A 20,290-nucleotide genomic window follows, 5' to 3' on the forward strand; every position below is an offset into this window, starting at 1 on the left:
ATAAGCCCTTTTCATTTCCACTGAGGCCTGGTGCATGCTTGATCCCACTAATGTAAAATTCATTCTGTCTAAGTGATTACTGAAGTAAGACACTTTGAGTCAATTTTCATCAGGTTGTGCGAAACTTGCTTGAGTGCTGATGTTCACTATGGTGAGGACATAGTTTGGCCATGACTTAATTAGCGCACCCCCCCCACCCCCCGCCCCATGAGGAGTCAATCAGGGAACCAAATCGTGGTGCCTTTTCACATGTCTGTTTTTCTGTGAGGGAAGTACACTGGAGGGACAAGAGGCAAAACCTTTGGGGGGGGTATTTCTAGCCTTCTAGCCATCATGTGAATTCTAGAAAATTGGAAAGCTCCGTTTTTATGGCTCATTGGAACATCTTCAGTGGCGCTTATATTTAAATGAACCAAAATTTCTAAATTGATGAAATACATGGACCCTTTTCCTAGAAAAATGCATGTAGGTACACATTCAAATTTTTCCTTACAGTTTTGAGGATTTTCAGTTTTATTGACTTTAGGTTAATATCTCCTGCTCTAGTTTCAATCTTGGTGTCTTAGGGTTTTTTTTTTCCCCTTCTCCCTGAGAATTTAATATTTAAGAATGCAGGCCCGTACTTGAACTCTTGTATCAGTGAGTAGATTTGGCTTATGTGTGCTTTAAAGCCAGCTCTGCAAGCTCTCCAGGATCGTGTGTCAGATATAATCCCATGCATGGCAATATAATGCAAGTCCAAGTGAAACAAACAAGATGTGAGTTTCTAAACTGGAAGTTGGCCTGGAAGAGGAATAGAGCATAAGAATGTTGTGAAATGAAGGTTTCTTTAAAGGTGAAAACAGAATTTTTTAAAAGTCAGAATGTAAAGTGGATTTTTTTTTAATTTTATTTTTAAACTTTACATAATTGTATTAGTTTTGCCAAATATCAAAATGAATCCACCACAGGTATACATGTGTTCCCCATCCTGAACCCTCCTCCCTCCTCCTTCCCCATACCATCCCTCTGGATCGTCCCAGTGCACTAGCCCCAAGCATCCAGTATCGTGCATCGAACCTGGACTGGCATCTCGTTTCATACATGATATTTTACATGTTTCAATGCTATTCTCCCAAATCTTCCCACCCTCTCCCTCTCCCTCAGAGTCCATAAGACTGTTCTATACATCACTGTCTCTTTTGCTGTCTTGTACACAGGATTATTGTTACCATCTTTCTAAATTCCATATATATGCGTTAGTATACTGTATTTTTAAAAGTCCATAAGATGAATAAATTTTGGGGGCAAGAAATTAGAAGACAAGAGACAATTTCACTTTTCATATGTTTGACAAACCCATACCTTGTGGGGTTTTTTTTTGTTTGTTTTTTAAGTTTTTAGATCAAAATTAGGACCCTGTCAGATTTTAGGGCAGTAATTGAAAGATACTCATAAATATCATTAAATGTGTCTCTTGTGGAGGAGAAACCTTTCAGAAATCTTTGTTTATTCAACGTGTTTTATATTCCTTACACATGAGCTATCAGAAGGTTAGGTTGTAAATTAAGGATTTAAAACAAAATCAGTTTATCTGGAAACAAGAGTCGTACGGGAGAGGTACACTATTTCAGTCAAGTTTATAATTAATGGGCCTTTATCACTGGGGTAGAAATTCATTTCTCTTGAGTGAATATTTGTTTATCTAACATGCATTGTATTTGAAGGTGGGATTAAAACTGATTCACTCTTCATTTCTTGCATGGAAAGAGCTAGCATTTAAACGCGTGCTGTGTGTGGGTTTAATTGCCACTGTAACCAGCTTTAGGGTCCTGTTATTATGGAGGTGCATTTATCAATCCATGGCTTCGCTCTTCTCACGCTGGACCACTTGGGTCTGCCTCCTCTTACTAGACCCTGAGAAATAAATATGCATTGAATTACTGCTACGTGCCAGGCATTGTGTTAGGTTTAATGGCAGAGACATGATCTCTGCTTATAGTTTGCTTGTAGTTTCTTACTCTTATCTTTCGTCATAGAGTCATATGCTGTGGTATACACAGAATAATTTTGGAGCACATTGGAGTAACGGTCTCATGAGTATCATTGAATTGGGGCGTCCAGAGAGGCTTTTCTGATGGTATGAAGTTCCTTGTAAAGTAAGTAAATGTTAGGTAATGATAATATCTCACACTTACTGAGCACTTCTATTAATATATCAGAGACTGTACAAAATAGTTGACATATGTTGTTACATTAAATGCTTATGGTACCCCTGATACACGAAAGCTGCAGTTACTGTCTCCATTTTATAGTCAAGGAATTGGAGGCTTAGAGAGGTTATCTTGTGTGCATGAGATCATGCAGCTTATAAGGAGCACTGTTAGGCCCTGAACTCAGGCAGTCTGTATCAGTCAGAGTTCTCCAGAGAAACAGAATCAAAGGGGTGTGGGGTGTGTATGGTGTGTGTGGGGGTGGGTGTATACGAGTGATTGATTTTAGGGAATTCGCTCTTGCAATTGTAGGGGCTGGCAAATCTGAAATATGCAGGGTATATGGGCAAGCTGGAGACCCAGACATACAGGCCATGAGTTGATGTTTAACAAGGAAGAGTGGAGTTTCAATTTCAGTCTGAAGACAGTCTACAGCAGAGTTCCCTCTTTCTCTGGGGCCCCTCAGTCTTTTCTTTAGTGCCTTCAACTGATTGGATGAGGCCCACATGCATTCTGGTGTGTTTTTTCCTTTACTCAAAGTCTACTGATTTAAATGTCAGCCTCTTGGAAAAGAATAATAATACCTTCATAGCAGCTACTCAACCGGTGTTTCACTAAATATCTGCGTACTGTGGCCTAGCCAACTTGACACATGAAAGTAGCCATCACACAGCCTAATTTATTTAAAAGTTTTTTCAAAAATTGAAGTATAGTTGGTTTACAATGTTGGGTTTGATCGCAGAGCCTAACTTCTGAACCAACACTTTTCACATGCTGTGTAGAAACAGCATAAAGCACGGAAGCAAGAAATGAGTGTGGCTTGTTCAGTGTACTCAAAATATTTCAGGAAGGCTAGATTGAAAGATGCATGTGGGAAGCATTAGCAGATAAGGGGGGCCCTCAGCTACATCATGAATCTCAGGTCAAGCTCAGGGGTTTGAATTCCATTTCAGAGAGTATATTTTTAGAAAGAACGCTGGCCAAATATGAAGAATGACTTGGAAGGTAGTGATGCTGGAGACAGGTAGGCTGGGCAAGGGATGAGGGCCTGGATGAGGGATAGCACACTGACAGGAGGCACACACTGGAAAGATAGAGTCTGACTGAGAGTCGTCAGTTCATCAGATTAGAAAGGAAGTCAGCCCTTTGTTTTTGTTGGAGAAGCTATTTATTGTGTTGGAGCTGGTGAAGGTTTGGAGAAGATGGTTGGGATTTAGAATGAATGCATGTGGAACAGACAATTGAATATAGGCCTAGAAAGAGAAAATGTTGAGTTATAACATAACTGATGCTCAGCCAGGGACAATTATGCTCTCCAGGAATCATTTGGCAGAACTGTGCAGACATATGCATGGGCATGCATGCTACTTGGCATGTAGTAGGTAGAGGCCAGGGATAGCCTCCATGATAAAGAATTATGCAGCCTAAGTGTCAGTAGTGCTGAGAATGAGAAACAGTGATATATATCTGCTTATTGTTCAGTCACTAAGTTGTGTCCGGCTCTGCAACCCCATCAACTGCAGTGTGCCAGGCTTCCCTGTCCTTCATTATCTCCCTGAGTTTGCTCAAATTCATGTCCATTGAGTCAGTGATGCTATCTAACCATCTCATCCTCTGCAGCCCTCTTTTCCGTTTGCCTTCCATCTTTCCCAACGTCACGGTCGTTTCCAGTGAATCAACTCTTCACATCAGGTGGCCAAAGTATTGGCGCTTCAGCTTCATCATCAATCCTTCCAATGAATATTCAGGGTTGATTTTCTTTAATTGACTGTTTTGATCTCCTTGCAGTTAAAGGGACTCTCAGGAGTCTTCTCCAGCAACACAACTCAAAAGCACCAGTTCTTTGGCTCTTAGCTTTCTTTATGGTTGAACTCTCAAATCTATACATGACTACTGGCAAAACCATAGCTTTGACTGACCTTGGTCAGCAAAGTGATGTCTCTGCTTTTTAATGTGCTGTCTAGGTTTGTTAATACACTGTCTAGGTTTGTCATAGCTTGCCTTCCAAGGAGCAAGTGTCTTGGAATTTCATGGCTGCAGTCACCTTTCAGTGATTTTGGAGCCTAAGAAATTAAAATATGTCACTGCTTCCACTTTTTCCCCTTTTATTTGCCATGAAGTGATGAGACCAGATACTGTGATCTTCGTTTTTGAATGCTGAGTTTTCAGCCAGCTTTTTCACTCTCCTCTTTCACCTTCATCAAGGGACTCCTTTAGTTCCTCTTCACTTTCTGCCATTAGAGTGGTTCAGTTCAGTTCAGTTGCTCAGTCGTGTCCAACTCTTTGCGACCCAATGGACCGCAGCACGCCAGGCCTCCCTGTCCATCACCAACTCCCGGAGTTCACTCAAACTCATGTCCATTGAGTCGGTGATGCTATCCAACCATCTCATCCTCTGTCGTCCCCTTCTCCTCCTGCCTTCAATCTTTCCCAGCATCAGAGTCTTTTCAAATGAGTCAGTTCTTCGCATGAAAGGGCCAAAGTATTGGCGTTTCAGCTTCAGTCCTTCCAATGAATCTTCAGGACTGATTTCCTTTAGGATGGACTGGTTGGATCTCCTTACAGTCCAAGGGACTTTGAAGAGTCTCCTTCAACACCACAGTTCAAAAGCATCAATTCTTTGGTGCTCAGCTTTCTTTGTAGTCCAACTCTCACATCCATACATGACTACTGGAAAAACCACAGCTTTGACTTGACGGACCTTTGTTGGCCAAGTAATGTCTCTGCTTTTTAATAAGCTGTCTAGATTGGTTATAGCTTTTCTTCCAAGGAGTAAGTGTCTTTTAATTTCATGGCTGCAATCACCATCTGCTGTGATTTTGGAGCCCCCCAAAATAAAGCCTGTCACTGTTTCCCTATGTATTTGCCATGAAGTGATGGGACTAGGTTTTCTAAATGTTGAGTTTTAAGCCAACTTTTTCACTTTCCTCTTTCACTTTCATCAAGAGGTTCTTTAGTTCTTCTTCACTTTCTGCCATAAGGGTCGTGTCATCTGCATATCTGAGGTTTTTTATATGTCTCCCAGCAATCTTGATTCCAGCTTGTGCTTCATCCAGCCCAGCATTTCTCATGATGTACTCTGCATAGAAGTTAAATAAGCAGGGTGACCATATACAGCCTTGACATACTCCTTTCCTGATTTGGAACCAGTTTGTTTTTCCATGTCCAGTTCTAACTGTTGTTTCTTGACCTACATACAGATTTCTCAAGAGACAAGTCAGGTGGTCTGGTATTCCCATCTCTTTCAGAATTTTCCACAGTTTGTTGTGATCCACACATCAAAGGCTTTGGCATAGTCAATAAAGCAGAAATAAATGTTTTTCTGGAATTTTCTTGCTTTTTCTATGATCCAGCAGATGTCGGCAATTTGATCTCTGGTTCCTCTGCCTTTTCTAAAACCAGCTTGAACATCAGGAAGTTCACGGTTCACGTACTGTTGAAGCCTGGCTTGGAGAATTTTGAGCATTACTTTACTAGCACGTGAGATGAGTGCAATTGTGCAGTAGCTTGAGCATTCTTTGGCATTGCCTTTCTTTGGGATTGGAATGAAAACTGACCTTTTCCAGTCCTGTGGCCACTGTTGAGTTTTCCAAATTTGCTGGAATACTGCATGCAGCACTTTCACAGCATCATCTTTTAGAATTTGAAATAGCTCAACTGGAATTCCATCACCTCCACTAGCTTTGTTTGTAGTGATGCTTTCTAAGGCCCACTTGACTTCACATTCCAGGATGTCTGGCTCTAGGTGAATGATCATACCATCATGATTGTCTGGGTCATGAAGATCTTTTTTGTGTAGTTCTTCTGTGTATTCTTGCCACCGCTTCGTATCATCTGCATATCTGAGGTTGTTGATATTTCTCCCGACAATCTTGATTCCAGCTTGTGATTCATCCAGCCCAGCATTTTGCATGATGTACCCTGCATATAAGTTAAATAAATAAATTGATAATGTAGATGTGCATATATTCTCCCAGGGTAGGGGATCCAGAGGTGCTCAAGACAAAGTGTCAGATGTTTTTGTGTTCTGTAAATATGCCCACCCACTGAAAGTGTAATGCCTAAAGTTGTATGCAGACAATTTATGAGAGGTTATATATTTCTAGTTATTTTACAACTACGTAGCCTTCAAAAGTAACCTAGAATATGGCAATATATTCTTGTATTGCTAGTTATCTTTATTCAGTATATTAGTGCCTCCTTTTCATAATACTAAAGAAGTGAATGTGGAACAGAGTCCACGCAGCCAGATGAGAGGAGATATTGCTACTTGTCAAACTTGGATTCTGTATTTTTAGGTCTGGGAGGAACCCCAACCTCTTAGTTTTATCAGTGAGAAAGCTCAGACCTAGAGAGAGAAACTAACTTATTGCTACTAGACCTAGAGAGGGAAACTTACTTATTACTACCAAATCACTTACCTTGTATTTGGCACTTGAAACCAGCACTCAGATTTCTGACCCCTGGCATTTTTTTTTTGAACTCACATTTGTATACAAATTGATACAAATAGGTGTTCTATCTTTATAAAGCATTTTTTCAGCATACAGTTCTTATTCCCATCTAGCTCTGGGAACTAGGTGGTAGTATTATCCCAATTTTAATGAAGGTAAAGCTGAATTTAAGAGGCAATGAGGAGCCTAGTGTCTTGGGAATGGTGGAGATAGAGAGTAAGATGCTTATTAAATCCATAGCCCTTGCTCCTTCAACATCTTAGAGAGAAGACACATATTTTAAGGATAACAGAGAATAGGAAAATAGGAAAAAGGTAATCTAATATATTAAGGATGAAATACAAGATATTTACCAAGCAGAAGAACTGAGTAACACGAAGTCCTGCTTGGAAACTGCTGAGACTGGGAATAGGGAAAGCTTAGATAATGGTTGGATTACCAAATATCATAATATTTATATTTCTTATACTTTTCTCTTCCTCATCCTTCAAAACCATTCATTTTGCTCCCCCTATTATGCTAATGTATTTAAAAAAAAACTTTCCAGTTTATTTATAATTGTATATCATTAGTAACAGAAGAATCCTAAAGCCATTTGAGATTTCACTTGTCGTTCTCTTCATGCATTATTTGTTTCAAATTTGACCTTACCCAGCATTTTCCTAACTTAGAAGGTTGTCGTTTTGTTTAGTTTCTGCATCATATATCAAGTGGATTTCTTGTTAGTGGATATTACTATAATTAAGGTATGCTTTTGGAATAAGAGCTTGAAATGTTTTTTGTTGTTGTTAACTGAAAAGTTGATATTTTCTCTCTCATTTAGTATTAGTAAGCACTGTTTTAGTCTGTCAGAGCATCTAAAAACATTTTATAACCTTTGAATGAATGCATGGTAAGACATTAGTATCCTGTTCTAACAGAAAATAAAGACCCTCACCTTTATCCTGGCCTTGTAAGGAGACCCTGTGACCACACACCTCAGTTGTAGTTGGTCTTAGATCACTGCTGTTGTTAACCCCAGAGCAACAAACATGCTTTCTGCTTAGTAAACCACATTGTGGGTGTGTTCCTGAACAAATTATTTTTTCTAGGAAGCAAATTTTGGAGATAAACTTCACATTTCCTTTTTAGTCCCCACTACCCTTCCCCTGTCTTCAGAGGCTCAGATTGGGGTTAAAACACCCTTTCGTATTAATTACTGTTCTCCCCACCCCCAGCCCCACTCCTTTCCTGTTTCCCCCTCTTTCCCCCACCCCCAGTGGCACTGCTCTGCAAAGCCTGCCATGATTGATATGATGGCAGTGCTGTCATTCTTCTTAACCAAAAAAAAGTCATTTTTGTTCTAGTTATTTTAATAGAGTCCCATTAAAGGTGTATTGCTGACTGAAATACCGGCATGAAGGGCTCTCACTGAGCTGAGCCCAGGAATTAAGAAGTCAGGAAATCGGCTGCTGCATTGCAAGAGAGCCTTGTGTGACACCGAATCTCCTGATTGGGGAGATCATTACTGCTATTATGACTCGACTTGCGTAGGAATTTTAAATTCCATCTGAATGTCAGTAATAACCCTCTTAGCAAATTATCCTGAATAAAATCACGAAGGCATTTTATATAATAGGTGTTGAATTACTGGATAGATTTGCTAATTAAATACTCTTTGTTCTGCTGCAGTTGACATTACAGGGTAAGATCTTGAACAATTATTCTGAACAGCTGTACTTTGTTAAGGGAAAAATTAACCACAAAGTTTATTTTTTTACACTTGAAGTTGGCAGATTTTTGAAATGTGCTTGAAAAAATTCCATCATCCAATTGGTAATGAGTAGATAAATATGCAGGTGTTGCTGTGAAATCAGATAACTGCAGACTGCCTTATTAATGAATTTAGCAAGCCTTTATAGCCCTGTTTTCTAGCTGCTGGCACTTAGAAAATGATTTTCTGTCAGAATGGGTAGCTTTAATATTAGTCTTGTCACTTTGAAATGAACTTATGAATGGTTATCTTGTAATCATTGTACCTTGTGTCCAGTAGACCTTTCAGGATACCTGTGGCTTTTTTAAAAAAAATGCATTTCCTTAATGGGGAAATATCTGTAATGTATAAGTTTTTGATTGTTGACTTCCAGAACATTCATGTGGAATGGGCTTTTTAACAAGGCAGGGAGACATAATGAAAAGAAAATGTAACATAAGGTCCAGCCCAGATCAAGCTATTGATTAGCTCTGTTACTTTGGATAAAATTGTAGTGCCTAGTTTTCCTCATCTGTAAAATGGGGTTTATAATTTAGCATTCTACAAATATTCATTAATAGCTCCTGTGTACCAGGGCCTCTGCTAGATACTAAAAATTTGGTAGCCCACAGGAAAGATGGTGATTAAAACTATTGTCAGAAATTGGTACAACCTATGTGGAGACTTGTTTGGCTATGTTTATCAAAAATTGTAAAAAGGTACAACCTTTGACCCAATAAGCTCTCTTGTAGGAGTTTATTTCATTATTGGCAGATTGGCAAATTACATGTATATAAGGATTATTAAAATGTGATTATGAAGGTAAGCGTTAGGAACCACCTACATTTATTAGTAGAGCACTAGTTAAATCATGCTTGAGATGTACAGTGGAACACTGTGTAGTCATTAAAAAGAAAAATTAAGACCGCTCTTTATGTGTGAGTAAGGAATAATCTCTGAAATAAAGTACTAGGTGAAAAAAGCAATTGCAGTGTATATAGTTCTTTTTTAACTTTTTTATTTCATATTGAAGTATATCTGATTAATGATGCTGTGATAGTTTCAAGTGGACAGCAAAGGGAGTCAGGCATACATATACATGTAATAGTATATATAGTTTTAGTAGTTTGCCTACTTTTCTGTCATTTGTTTGCAAAGCATCGACCAAGAGTTTTCATCCATCAAAGGGAAACTCATTTTAGTAGCAGCCCTCACTCAGATTGTGTGTGGAAATGGTTGTGAGCTGGTGGCAGGACAGCGTGAGAATGGGTGTTGGAGCTGAGAGGTGAATGTTGCCGCTTCCTGTTGGAGGTGTACTCAGGGGAAACAAAGTAGGTTTGCTTCACGGTGCAAAAGGAGAGCAGAAGAAATTGGTTAGTGCACTTGTGGAGTTGGAGTAAAAGATTGACAGATTGCTCCCGAGATGTTGTACTTAGCAGGAAATAGTTACCTTTGTGGGGCTGTCCGTTGTGATGAGGGAAGCCCAGCCCAGCAGGGTGGAATGGTCAGAGGGTGAAGACGTCTCATGATAAGTAGTTAGTTTTGTCCTCACTGTGATTACCTTGACTTGGGTGGATCGCATTATTGTTTTTGTCAAAGGAATTGTCAGGTGTTTTCCCACAATGCATTTTCCTGTAATTTAAATATTAAAAAATGAAGATGAAGTAGAGGGGAGTGAATGTTTTTTATGAGTTAACTGGATTTTAGCATCTAGTAGAAAAGTGATTGAGATTACTCTGAGACCTATCAGTCAGCTAGCCAACAGTTTTTCGAGTGCTTGTTAGATGTGAAGCACAAACATGTGCTCTGACCTCCAGGAACTTGTGGTCTAATTGGGGAGGGGACAGACTGTGGGCTAAAAACTGTTTCCAGGATGGGATTACCACGATTATCTTAGTCCAGTGGTCCTTAATCCTGCCTGCAACATAAGAATAATCTTGAGAGCTGTTTAAAAGAATTGCTGGGGCCAGGTAGTGGCATTTTAAAAGATCCCAGGGTGATTCCACTGTACAGCCACTATTAAAACCATTGGTTACCCTGATCTGTATTCACCACCACCCACCACCCCCAGGGCAGGAGAAAGGTTTTCTTTTCCTGATAACTTAGAACACTGAGCTCATGAACAACATTGGGTGACTGTACCAAAGGTGAGGTGGACAATAGAAATGGAACACAAGGGGTAGATATAACAGATCTTCTTAAGGTGAGCATTTACAGGGCTTTGTAACATAAAGGACCAGAAGAACAGAAACACTATGAGGTTTAAGCTGAGTTGATAAGGAAGATTCTTGGAGGTAGGAAAAAGAAATGTAAATGAAGTAAATCTTCTCTCTGGCTCATTGGAAGAGTGACTCTGGCTTAGAGTGATGCTTTGAAAGATGGATGCTGATCTAGAGGCAATCAGTGACTCAGGCCCCACGCTCTGGAGTCAGCGTGCCTGGGTTCATATCTTTGCTCTATCACTTCCTAGGACAAATTAATTATCTTCTGTTTTTTGTCTCTAACAAATGATTGTATTAATAAGTGGCTGTCTCAGGGCTCTTAGAGAATGAAATGAAAAAATTCACAAGATGCTCATAGCACAGCATTTAGCCCATATATTTTATACATAACAAACATGCACTGAGGGCTCAGGATGTTGTATTACTCCTTTGAAGAGGCCTTCATTTGTAAAAAATGTTTTACTTCTGATCTAGTCCAAGATAATTTATATGTTTTTGTCAGAACTACACTGTAACCTATATAACCTTTAGTCTTACAGCTGTATATGCCTGGGGACAGACCTATTTACAGATATTATCTACTATCTGTCTTTATTCAGTGAATGTTTATTGAGCCACACCTTTGTACTGGGCACTGTGCTTGCTCCAGGGATATATAGTGAAGAGGGCCCCCCCTTTCTAAAATTTTTTAATTGTCCTGAGTACTGGAAAGTTTTAAGTGCTTGGTTAATCTTTGTGGTGTTTTTTTTTTTTTTTTTAAGCCATATAGTTCTTTTTAAATATTGCTATCAAGAATATGGCCTTTACGCCATATTATAAAAGGATATTTTATTAAGTATATTTATTAAAGATAGACCTTTACAGCAAATCTGCGAACATCTCTCTGCCTAAGAGTTGGTATACAGGCAAACTGATTTTTAGATTATGATGATATTGTTTTGAGGATTATAGTTAGAAAACCATCAAGAGCTTTAAAAATATATGGTAATGACAAACCATGGGGTTGCCTATCTCTCTCAGTATATATTTCAGTTCAGTTCAGTTCAGTCACTCTGTCGTGTCTGACTCTTTGAGACCCCGTGAATCACAGCACGCCAGGCCTCCCTGTCCATCACCAACTCCCGGAGTGCACTCAAACTCACGTCCATCGAGTCAGTGATGCCATCCAGCCATCTCATCCTCTGTCGTCCCCTTCTCCTCCTGCCCCCAATCCCTCCCAGCATCAGGGTCTTTTGTAATGAGTCAGTTCTTCACATCAGGTGGCCAAAGTATTGGAGTTTCAGCTTCAGCATCAGTCCTTCCAATGAACACCCAGAACTGATCTCCTTTAGGATAGACTGGTTGGATCTTCTTGCAGTCCAAGGGACTCTCAAGTGTCTTCTTCAACACCACAGTTCAAAAGCATCAATTCTTCAGCACTCAGCTTTCTTGACAGTCCAACTCTTACATCCATACATGACCACTGGAAAAACCATAGCCTTGACTAGATTGACCTTTGTTGGCAAAGTAATGTCTCTGCTTTTGAATATGCTATCTAGGTTGGTCATAACCTTCCTTCCAAGGAGTAAGCGTCTTTTAATTTCATGGCTGCAATCACCATCTGCAGTGATTTTGGAGCCCAAAAAACTAAAGTCAGCCACTGTTTCCACTGTTTCCCCATCTATTGGCCATGAAGTAATGGGACCAGATGCCATGATCTTAGTTTTCAGGATGGTGAGCTTTAAGCCAACTTTTTCACTCTCCTCTTTCACTTTCATCAAGAAGCTTTTTAGTTCCTCTTCACTTTGTGCCATAGGTTTTTGTAATTATGTAATGCATTAATCTTGACTTTTTTTCCATTTCATTTAGATTTTGATGCATACGAAGGAGATGGTTCAGAAGGTAAGCATTTTCATTGTACAGTAATTCTTAGATACCATACTTGGTGATGATGTTGTATTTAAGGAAAATTGTAACCCAAACACACTGGAAATGGCTTCTTAGGATGCCTGGTTTACATTTATAATCCCTCTTAATGGATTATAGCCTTTTGTTTGTTTGTTTGTTTGTTTACTAACACTGATATAATCTAACCACTGCTTGAAGCCTATATGTGAGTGTTTCTAGCAAATCAGTAACAGTGCTAATTAGTTTACTTCCAGGCCTTTATACTGTATGTGCTCTAGTGTTGTTTGTGGTGATTGATTTTTTTGTCACTCTTCATATTCTGCTAACTACTAAGAATTTAATATAGATTTGTGGATCGGGTTGAAAAAACCCCATTTTGTCTCTGCTTTATAAATTGCCCTGACCATTAAGCATGAGGGACAGTTGGTAAATACAGACCCCTCCCTTTCCTGGTCTCTTATCTTTATTTTATTTAGTCCTACATTTTATTTCAGTTGAAACTAGATACTTCCTCTGCCACTCCACTGTCTGCTTTAAGAAAATCAGGGAGATTTTTGTGTGTGTGTTTTTTGGTTTATTGGGGCTTAGTCTTTGTACACTGACAATATGGGCAAGAAGAAATGTAAACTTTTCAAAAATCATCTGGAACCTGTAATTTATATAATGGAAAATTTTGAGTTTCACTGAGTGTATGATGGTCATGGTGTTTTTGTTGTTAATTATTATAATTTTTGCTTTCATTAGATGAATCTTGAAGTTATTTATGGAGATACAGATTCAATTATGATCAACACCAATAGCACCAATCTGGAAGAAGTGTTTAAATTGGGAAACAAGGTGAGATAATTTCATAAAATTATATGTTTCACCTACTTTTGTGAATTGTTTCTGGTTTCTACATATACGTGTCCTTCTGAAAATGATAATAAACTTAGTGCCTTTGATTCTTCATCCCCTGTTTTATTTCAACTTCTACTCTAGTTATTTACTTTGAGGGCAAAAACAAAGGAAATTGGTTTTTCCATAAGTAATAGATATGTTTTACCTTTAGAAAACAGTCTAGGTTTGGTAAGTTTAAGATGTGATCACATTAGTACCTATCACATTGTCATTCATAAGGAGAAATATGTCTCTTGTTACATTCAGATGTATTTTATACAGTGATAGATATGGATAAATACATACCTAACTACATTATATGCATATATCTATAATTTTCACGAGAATACTTAAAATAATTTAAAAAGACAAGGGAACATTTAAAAATAATCATTTGTAGCCTAACTGCAGTTCACCTAACAATTAGCAGGTGTTTTTCGATCACTTGTTAAGATATTATCCCAATAAACTAAAACTAAGGTACCATCTTATAAGCTAACAACTTCCTGCCTATCTCCCCTAAAATGTGTGAAATTTGAGCTGTAGTCTTTACTTAACAACAAGCTTGACATATTGTACTCACTGGACCTTGAAAAGTTGTGTATTTTCCCTTGAGGTGATGGTCTGTGCAATGACGCTATCAATAGAGAGCAGGTGGCTGTTCATTTATTTGTTCAGCAGATAGTTATTTGCTTAAAGTCATGGTGCTACAGGAGGTACAGAGATACCTTAGACACTATTTTAAATAGTAAAGTTTTACTGGCCATGTATCTAGTTGTTGGACTATCTCTAATTCAGTAGTTTGACGGTAAGTACTTATGCATTTAGTTTTTAGATTCGAAAACTGTCTGTTACATAATTTTCATACATTTCCTGTAGCTGACCCTGCCACTTCTGTCCTTTGGTTGAGTGAGATGATGTATTTATAGTATCGTCTCTTTGTTTATCTTTTTATCTGTTTTTGTTCCTGTGCTTTTTCAAAGTTCTTGCATCATACCAAACTTAATACTGTTTTCCATATAACCTGAGTAAATGCCTTCTAGTCTTGTGTGACTTCTAGTTCTGTTTAGATGAACTCTTGGGAATTTGTAGCATGTTCATCTTCTCCATATTAGATATTTGAGAAGCTAACATTAATGGTTGAAATGTTCACAGGTGAAAAGTGAAGTGAATAAGTTGTACAAACTGCTTGAAATAGACATTGATGGTATTTTCAAGTCCCTGCTACTGCTGAAGAAAAAAAAGTACGCTGCTCTGATTGTTGAGCCAACATCAGATGGGAATTACGTCACGAAACAGGAGGTGAAAGGATTAGATATAGTTAGAAGAGACTGGTGTGATCTTGCTAAAGACACTGGAAAGTGAGTTCAGCTTTCATTTTTGCTTTTGTTGTTTGTTTTTAAAAAATTCAAGCGTTAACAATGTGGAGAACACTTGTGATTCTGCCAAGCACAAGGACACAACTTCTTTTTGTTATTGATATCATTGTGTATTAACAGCTCTTACTGATTTGGAATGGAATCTTACAGATGGGTTAAAACTTGCTCAATAAGAGATGCTTGCTGTAAGGTGCATCTTAGGAGTTTTCACTCATGATGAGGTTAAACCTTCACATTTTAGATGTTTACAGAGTTTCATTGATGTTCGCTTGTTTTTATTTTGTTTTGCTTCACTGTTTCTATTAGGAAGTCCCTTACATTGTGCTCCTGAAATCTTCGTAGTGCCTCTTTAGGGCCATGATTGTTAAGTTTTCCCTGTGTTGTGGCTTCAAATGTTCTAGGATTCAAAGTGGGCCATGGAGTGAGACTGTCCCTGCCCATATCATTTGTGTGTAAAGGTTCTTACTAATCTCAGGTTAATTTAAGAGCTGGTTCTCAAATATCGTATGTACCTCCAAAATAATAAATGTCATAACTGACCCCTTAGTTTTATACATGTGAGTGCAGATTGTGCTAATAAGACCTATTTGTTTTAGGGCCACATAAGGCACCCATTTTAAAAAGACAAATCTTCAGATACTTTATGTCCCATCTTTCCAAATAATTCCTGCTTTGTGAACCTGACTAGTTCTGAAAATAGGGGGAATTTTTTCTTTAAAGTGAAATTTCAAATTAATTTTTGTGTTGCTGAATATCAGCATTTTTTTACTTGTTTTCCAGCCTTTCACTTGCTTTCAAGTTGGAAGATTGAGCAATTGTTGCTTCTGCAAAACTATTCTTGATTAGGCAAAGTTGATCATCTGAGTGTGGGTCACTGTTAGCTTTTTATGAAATATAGTTTGAAATGCTTCATTGCCCCCAAATGTACCCAAAGATGAAACTACTTTGTATAGACTGTCGATTAGAGTGTTCTCTTCGGCTTTGTCTTTTCTAAGAAAAGATGCATCATAATAGAAGTAAATTTCTCTGAGTTAGAAATGTATTAGTAATTAAAGCTATACAAATGTTTTTGTCAGGGTTCTTTTTCTGACAAATTATAATGCAGCTGTCAAACCCTCGCTCTGCATTTTCTCAGAAATGGATAAAATATTGGCTTCCTTACTCCTTTTCTTTTTTTTTTTCTCTTTTTTTGGGGGATCTGATAGAATAACATGAAGTTTTTGAGGCATAGTAATACGATTGGAGAACACTGGGAAATATAATAAAGCCGAAGGAAAAAAAGTTTGAAATCTCTGAGTTTTAAACGATTTGCATAAAGAACTTTATTTTCCTACTTTCTAGCTTGTGGTCATCTCGGGCAGAGATACTATCAGAGATAATATCTTGCAGCTTTATGAGGAAAGTGAAAAATTTATCTTCTCAGATTTTAGCCTATGAGTAGAATATAGCTGCTTATGAATTTTATAATTGCGTAAAAACGTGATGGAACACATATTGTTCTCCATCCACACACAAAATAGGACGCATTAGCTGCCTCATTAAAAAAAAAAGTCTCTGTATTTAAGGACAAACCTGACATTGCAAGGTTGGTAAACCTTTGGTAGAGTTAATATTGAAAAAACAAATAGTAATGGCCTTCTGGACATTAACCTTCATATTAGCTTTTAGTATGGCTATTGTCCACATGTTAATCTAATGGCATTTATCTTCCTTGTCTCTCCTTTATTAATAAACTATGATATAAAAAATCAAACCCTCTCCTTTTATTTATTTATTTTTTTTTGGCAGCTTTGTCATTGGCCAGATTCTTTCGGATCAAAACCGGGACACTATAGTGGAAAACATTCAGAAGAGGTTAATAGAAATTGGAGAAAATGTGCTAAACGGCAGTGTCCCAGTGAGCCAGTTTGAAATTAATAAGGTAAATGTGGCATTTATTACTGTGCCCAGCTGCTGCCATGTGTTTTTCTCCTCCTTCAGATAGTTGAAGAACCACCTCATCCTTGCAATTGAAATAAATTCTAGCCGGTGATGAAAACTGCTTAACAACTATCTCACAGACTGCGCATTAGCATGGCACTCTTCCTAGCTCAGCCCCTGATGCTCCCCTATCTGTTGCAGGGCCTTCTCTCATGGTTCTTTATTCATGGAAGCCTTGTGTCCAGAGGTACTGTGTTTATAATTGATGTTTCAGGAACTTGAGAGTATTACATTCTTCATATTCCTCCTAAGTTATAGTTGTTTGGGGGGCAGGCCTATAAACTTAGACAGAGAGCCTGTGTTTGTGCAATTGTACCAAACGTGATCCTTAGAGATACTATAATCAGAAGGCATCTTTATATGTTGTTCTTTAGTCATAAGATGGTGTTAGTATTTTCTATATATTCAAACCACTTGTGGGTTTTTTTTGTTTTTTTTTTTTTACTATAAAAGTTACTCTTTATGAATAGTCTTAGTTGTTGAAAATTGATGGTTTTTTTTTTTACTATAAAAGTTACTCTTTATGGATAGTCTTAGTTGTTGAAAATTGAGAATATTTTTTCTTACCTAATTTGAAAAGGAAGGTCTTCGTTTCCAAAAGTACTGTGTAATTCAAGATGTTAGGTTATAGATTTTTCTCTTTTTTTCCATTTAAAAAGAGTATCCTTACATACTCAGAAGGTAATTTTGCAAATACCATTTTATCCATTTTGTGATAAATAAATTTTGCTGTCAAACCTCATACTAAAAAGAATTTTGATGAGAAAGAGTCTAATGATGGCATTAAATGGAATTTATAGAGTTAAAACTCGTTCTTCATGCCCCTATACTAAAATAATGAGTCATTTCTGCACATCCTTACTATTTAAAACAGTTTTGCTGCTGCTGCTAAGTCGCTTCAGTCGTGTCCGACTCTGTGCAATCCCATAGACTGCAGCCCACCAGGCTCCCCCGTCCCTGGGATTCTCCAGGCAAGAACACTGGAGTGGGTTGCCATTTCCTTCTCCAATGCATGAAAGTGAAAAGTGAAAGTGAAGTCGCTCAGTCATGTCCGACTCCCAGCGACCCCATGGACTGCAGCCTACCAGGCCCCTCCGTCCATGGGATTTTCCAGGCAAGAGTACTGAAGTGGGGTGCCATTGCCTTCTCCATAAAACAGTTTTACATGATAGCAATTACAGTGCATATTATTTTGAAATTTGTTTTCACTTAAATAGATTTTAACACATACTGGTATTAACCTTAAAAATCATCATGTTTAATCTTGCATTTCACTGGTACACCTTTAATTAAAATTTTTGCTTGAGTATTCCTTTTTTTAATTTTTCCTCTTATAAATTACTGAATTGAACATCTTTGTTTGTCTTTTTGCTTTTGGATGAATTACTTTCTTAGTTTAGAGTCCTTAAAGGTAAAACATTTGCATCAAAAAGTTTGAGTATCTATATGGCTCTTGTCAGATTGCTTTGTAAAACAGTGATACTAATTAATAATAAAAAAAAAAGTGTGTGCTAATTTCACCACAGATTTTCTTGTACTATATAAGAGATATGTCATTGGTCATAATATCATTGGTGGTATTTAAGTAAAACATCGCTACCACAAAGGATGTGAAACACTATTTTATCATTGGGTTTGATTTGCATTTCTTGGATTCCTAGAGAGAATGAATATTTCCTTTGCATGTCCTTATTTGTATTTATTCTTAGGCTAAGTCATTTGTTTCCTATCCCTTAACTGAGATGTCTTTAATATCACAAAGATGACATTCACTTATGCATGAAAAGTACAAAAAATGAGAAATAAGTAATATAAGAGGATGTGTGTCTTGGCACTAGCTCTTCACTCTAAGTGATGCAGTGCGTGCCTATTGGTATGGAATCACTTGTGACATTGGAGAGTGGTTTCCTTTCAGATTTTGTTTTGTCTCTTTCTTAAAAATTTGTCTAAGAGTTACTGTTTCTGTTTTGCTTTAATCAATTTTTGCATCAGTTCTGCAGATTGTATCCCTTACACTATCTACCTTCTTAGAAATATGGGTCCTTTGTTGCATGGGGTTCCAGGCATGAATTAGGAAGGCTGAATCACAACATGACCACATTACTGGCAAAAGAACATTGCCCTCTAAGGTAATGGGCCCAGGCCATCATCTACTCCTGTGGGTGACAAGACAGTGTTACTAGTGTGCAGAGAAACCTAGCCTCAGAGACACACTGGCCATCTCTGAGTTCTTGGGAACTTTCTTCAGCCTTGCTGTTTTAAAGTTTTTATTATTGAAAATTGAAAACTTATACCAAAGTAAAGAGAATAACATCTTGAACCCACATACATCCATCACTTCAGTAATTACCAACTCAAAGTCACATATTTTTATTACTACTAACAATACTGGTTAATATGTAGTGTGATTTGGACTGTGCATGTATTTTTCCATGCAGAACTGAAACCTACTTACTGTCTTTATAGTCTTCATTTCACTTGGTGTGGTAGCTGGCAAATAATAGTTGTTCACTGAGCATTGAAAGAATTCCTCTGCTTGTTTAATCATCCATTCATCAAACATGGAGTACTTCTTACATGCACAGTGCTAGAATCTGGGATATAAAGTAGAATAAGCAAAACCTAGTTGGTATTTTCAAGATGCTAAGTTGGTGTAGCAAAGATACTGTTCCATGCTCTGATACTTTTTTAAATAAAGAATTTCTGCAGTGTCAATGAAAGTACAATAAATTAATTCTATGAAAGGACTATCTATATCATAGTTATTCCTGTGCTTGTTTATATTAAGCTTTTTATATATCAAAAGTGACTGTGTTAATTAACATTTGTCTGAATATCTGTACTGTTTAAACTTGTGAGTAAATAAGTTTTTACATTTTGTCACTTTCAAAGGAGAGTGGAATCGAAGAGTACTCTTCCACAACCATGTGACTGGTTGCAGAAGGCCTTATGATAAGATATAGATTAGATTAGATTGACTTTGTGATATGGGTACAGCTTAAAAATGGGAGGTGAGTCTCAGGTGGAGGGGTGAAGTGGTGAGCTTTACCTTTGTAGAGATTTAAGCCTTTGTTGCCAACAACAGCTGAAAAACACTGTGTGTGATTTTTCTGAACTGCTGTAATCTTAAATATATTTCATAAAGTAACATGAAATACCTCACAGCTGATTTGTATAGCCCTGGTTAACTTGAGCCTAAACCACCAGGAAGCATTTTTTAGAAAAATCAAGCCTTCTGAAACTGTCTTGTAAAATTCCCAAATAACCCCAATCTAATAATTGGAAAGTGTGTCAGATGAAATTCAGAATTTCTTAACATTGCACTGAAGTATAGTCAATTGAAGAAGATAACAGTTTTCTTAAGTAGAGTTATATTGATTAAAATTTCTATGCAGTATTACCCATCCAAGTCAATCAAGACTTTGCATAATACAGCTTTGAGGAGGTTCAAATACTTGGAGACTCTTCCAGGCAGGCACTCTCCTACACTGAGTGTATAATTTAGAAAGTGTACATAATGGGTGGATGTGCAGTTGTGTTTGAGGACCTGCTTTTATTCTCCTAT

General features: G+C 37.6%; 1 protein-coding gene across 5 annotated transcripts in view; it reads left to right on the forward strand.

Moving 5' to 3' along the window:
- POLA1 (DNA polymerase alpha 1, catalytic subunit) overlaps positions 1-20,290 on the forward strand; it is a 295,794-nt gene that overhangs the window by 101,132 nt on the left and 174,372 nt on the right. For 4 of the 5 annotated variants that reach the window (XM_086389392.1, XM_086389396.1, XM_086389393.1 and 1 more), the window contains exons 27-30: positions 12,449-12,481; positions 13,232-13,324; positions 14,522-14,727; positions 16,534-16,666. In XM_086389392.1, the coding sequence (XP_086245518.1) occupies positions 12,449-12,481; positions 13,232-13,324; positions 14,522-14,727; positions 16,534-16,666 (465 nt within the window). Of the gene's footprint in view, positions 1-2,018; positions 2,139-12,448; positions 12,482-13,231; positions 13,325-14,521; positions 14,728-16,533; positions 16,667-20,290 lie in introns of all 5 variants that reach the window. The other variant, XR_015159734.1, reaches the window with a different exon arrangement.

The sequence above is a fragment of the Bos grunniens genome, chromosome X (genome assembly GCF_055505025.1).
Source record: "Bos grunniens cultivar Pamir isolate PY7600 chromosome X, Bosgru_T2T1.0, whole genome shotgun sequence".
NCBI lineage: Eukaryota > Metazoa > Chordata > Mammalia > Artiodactyla > Bovidae > Bos > Bos grunniens.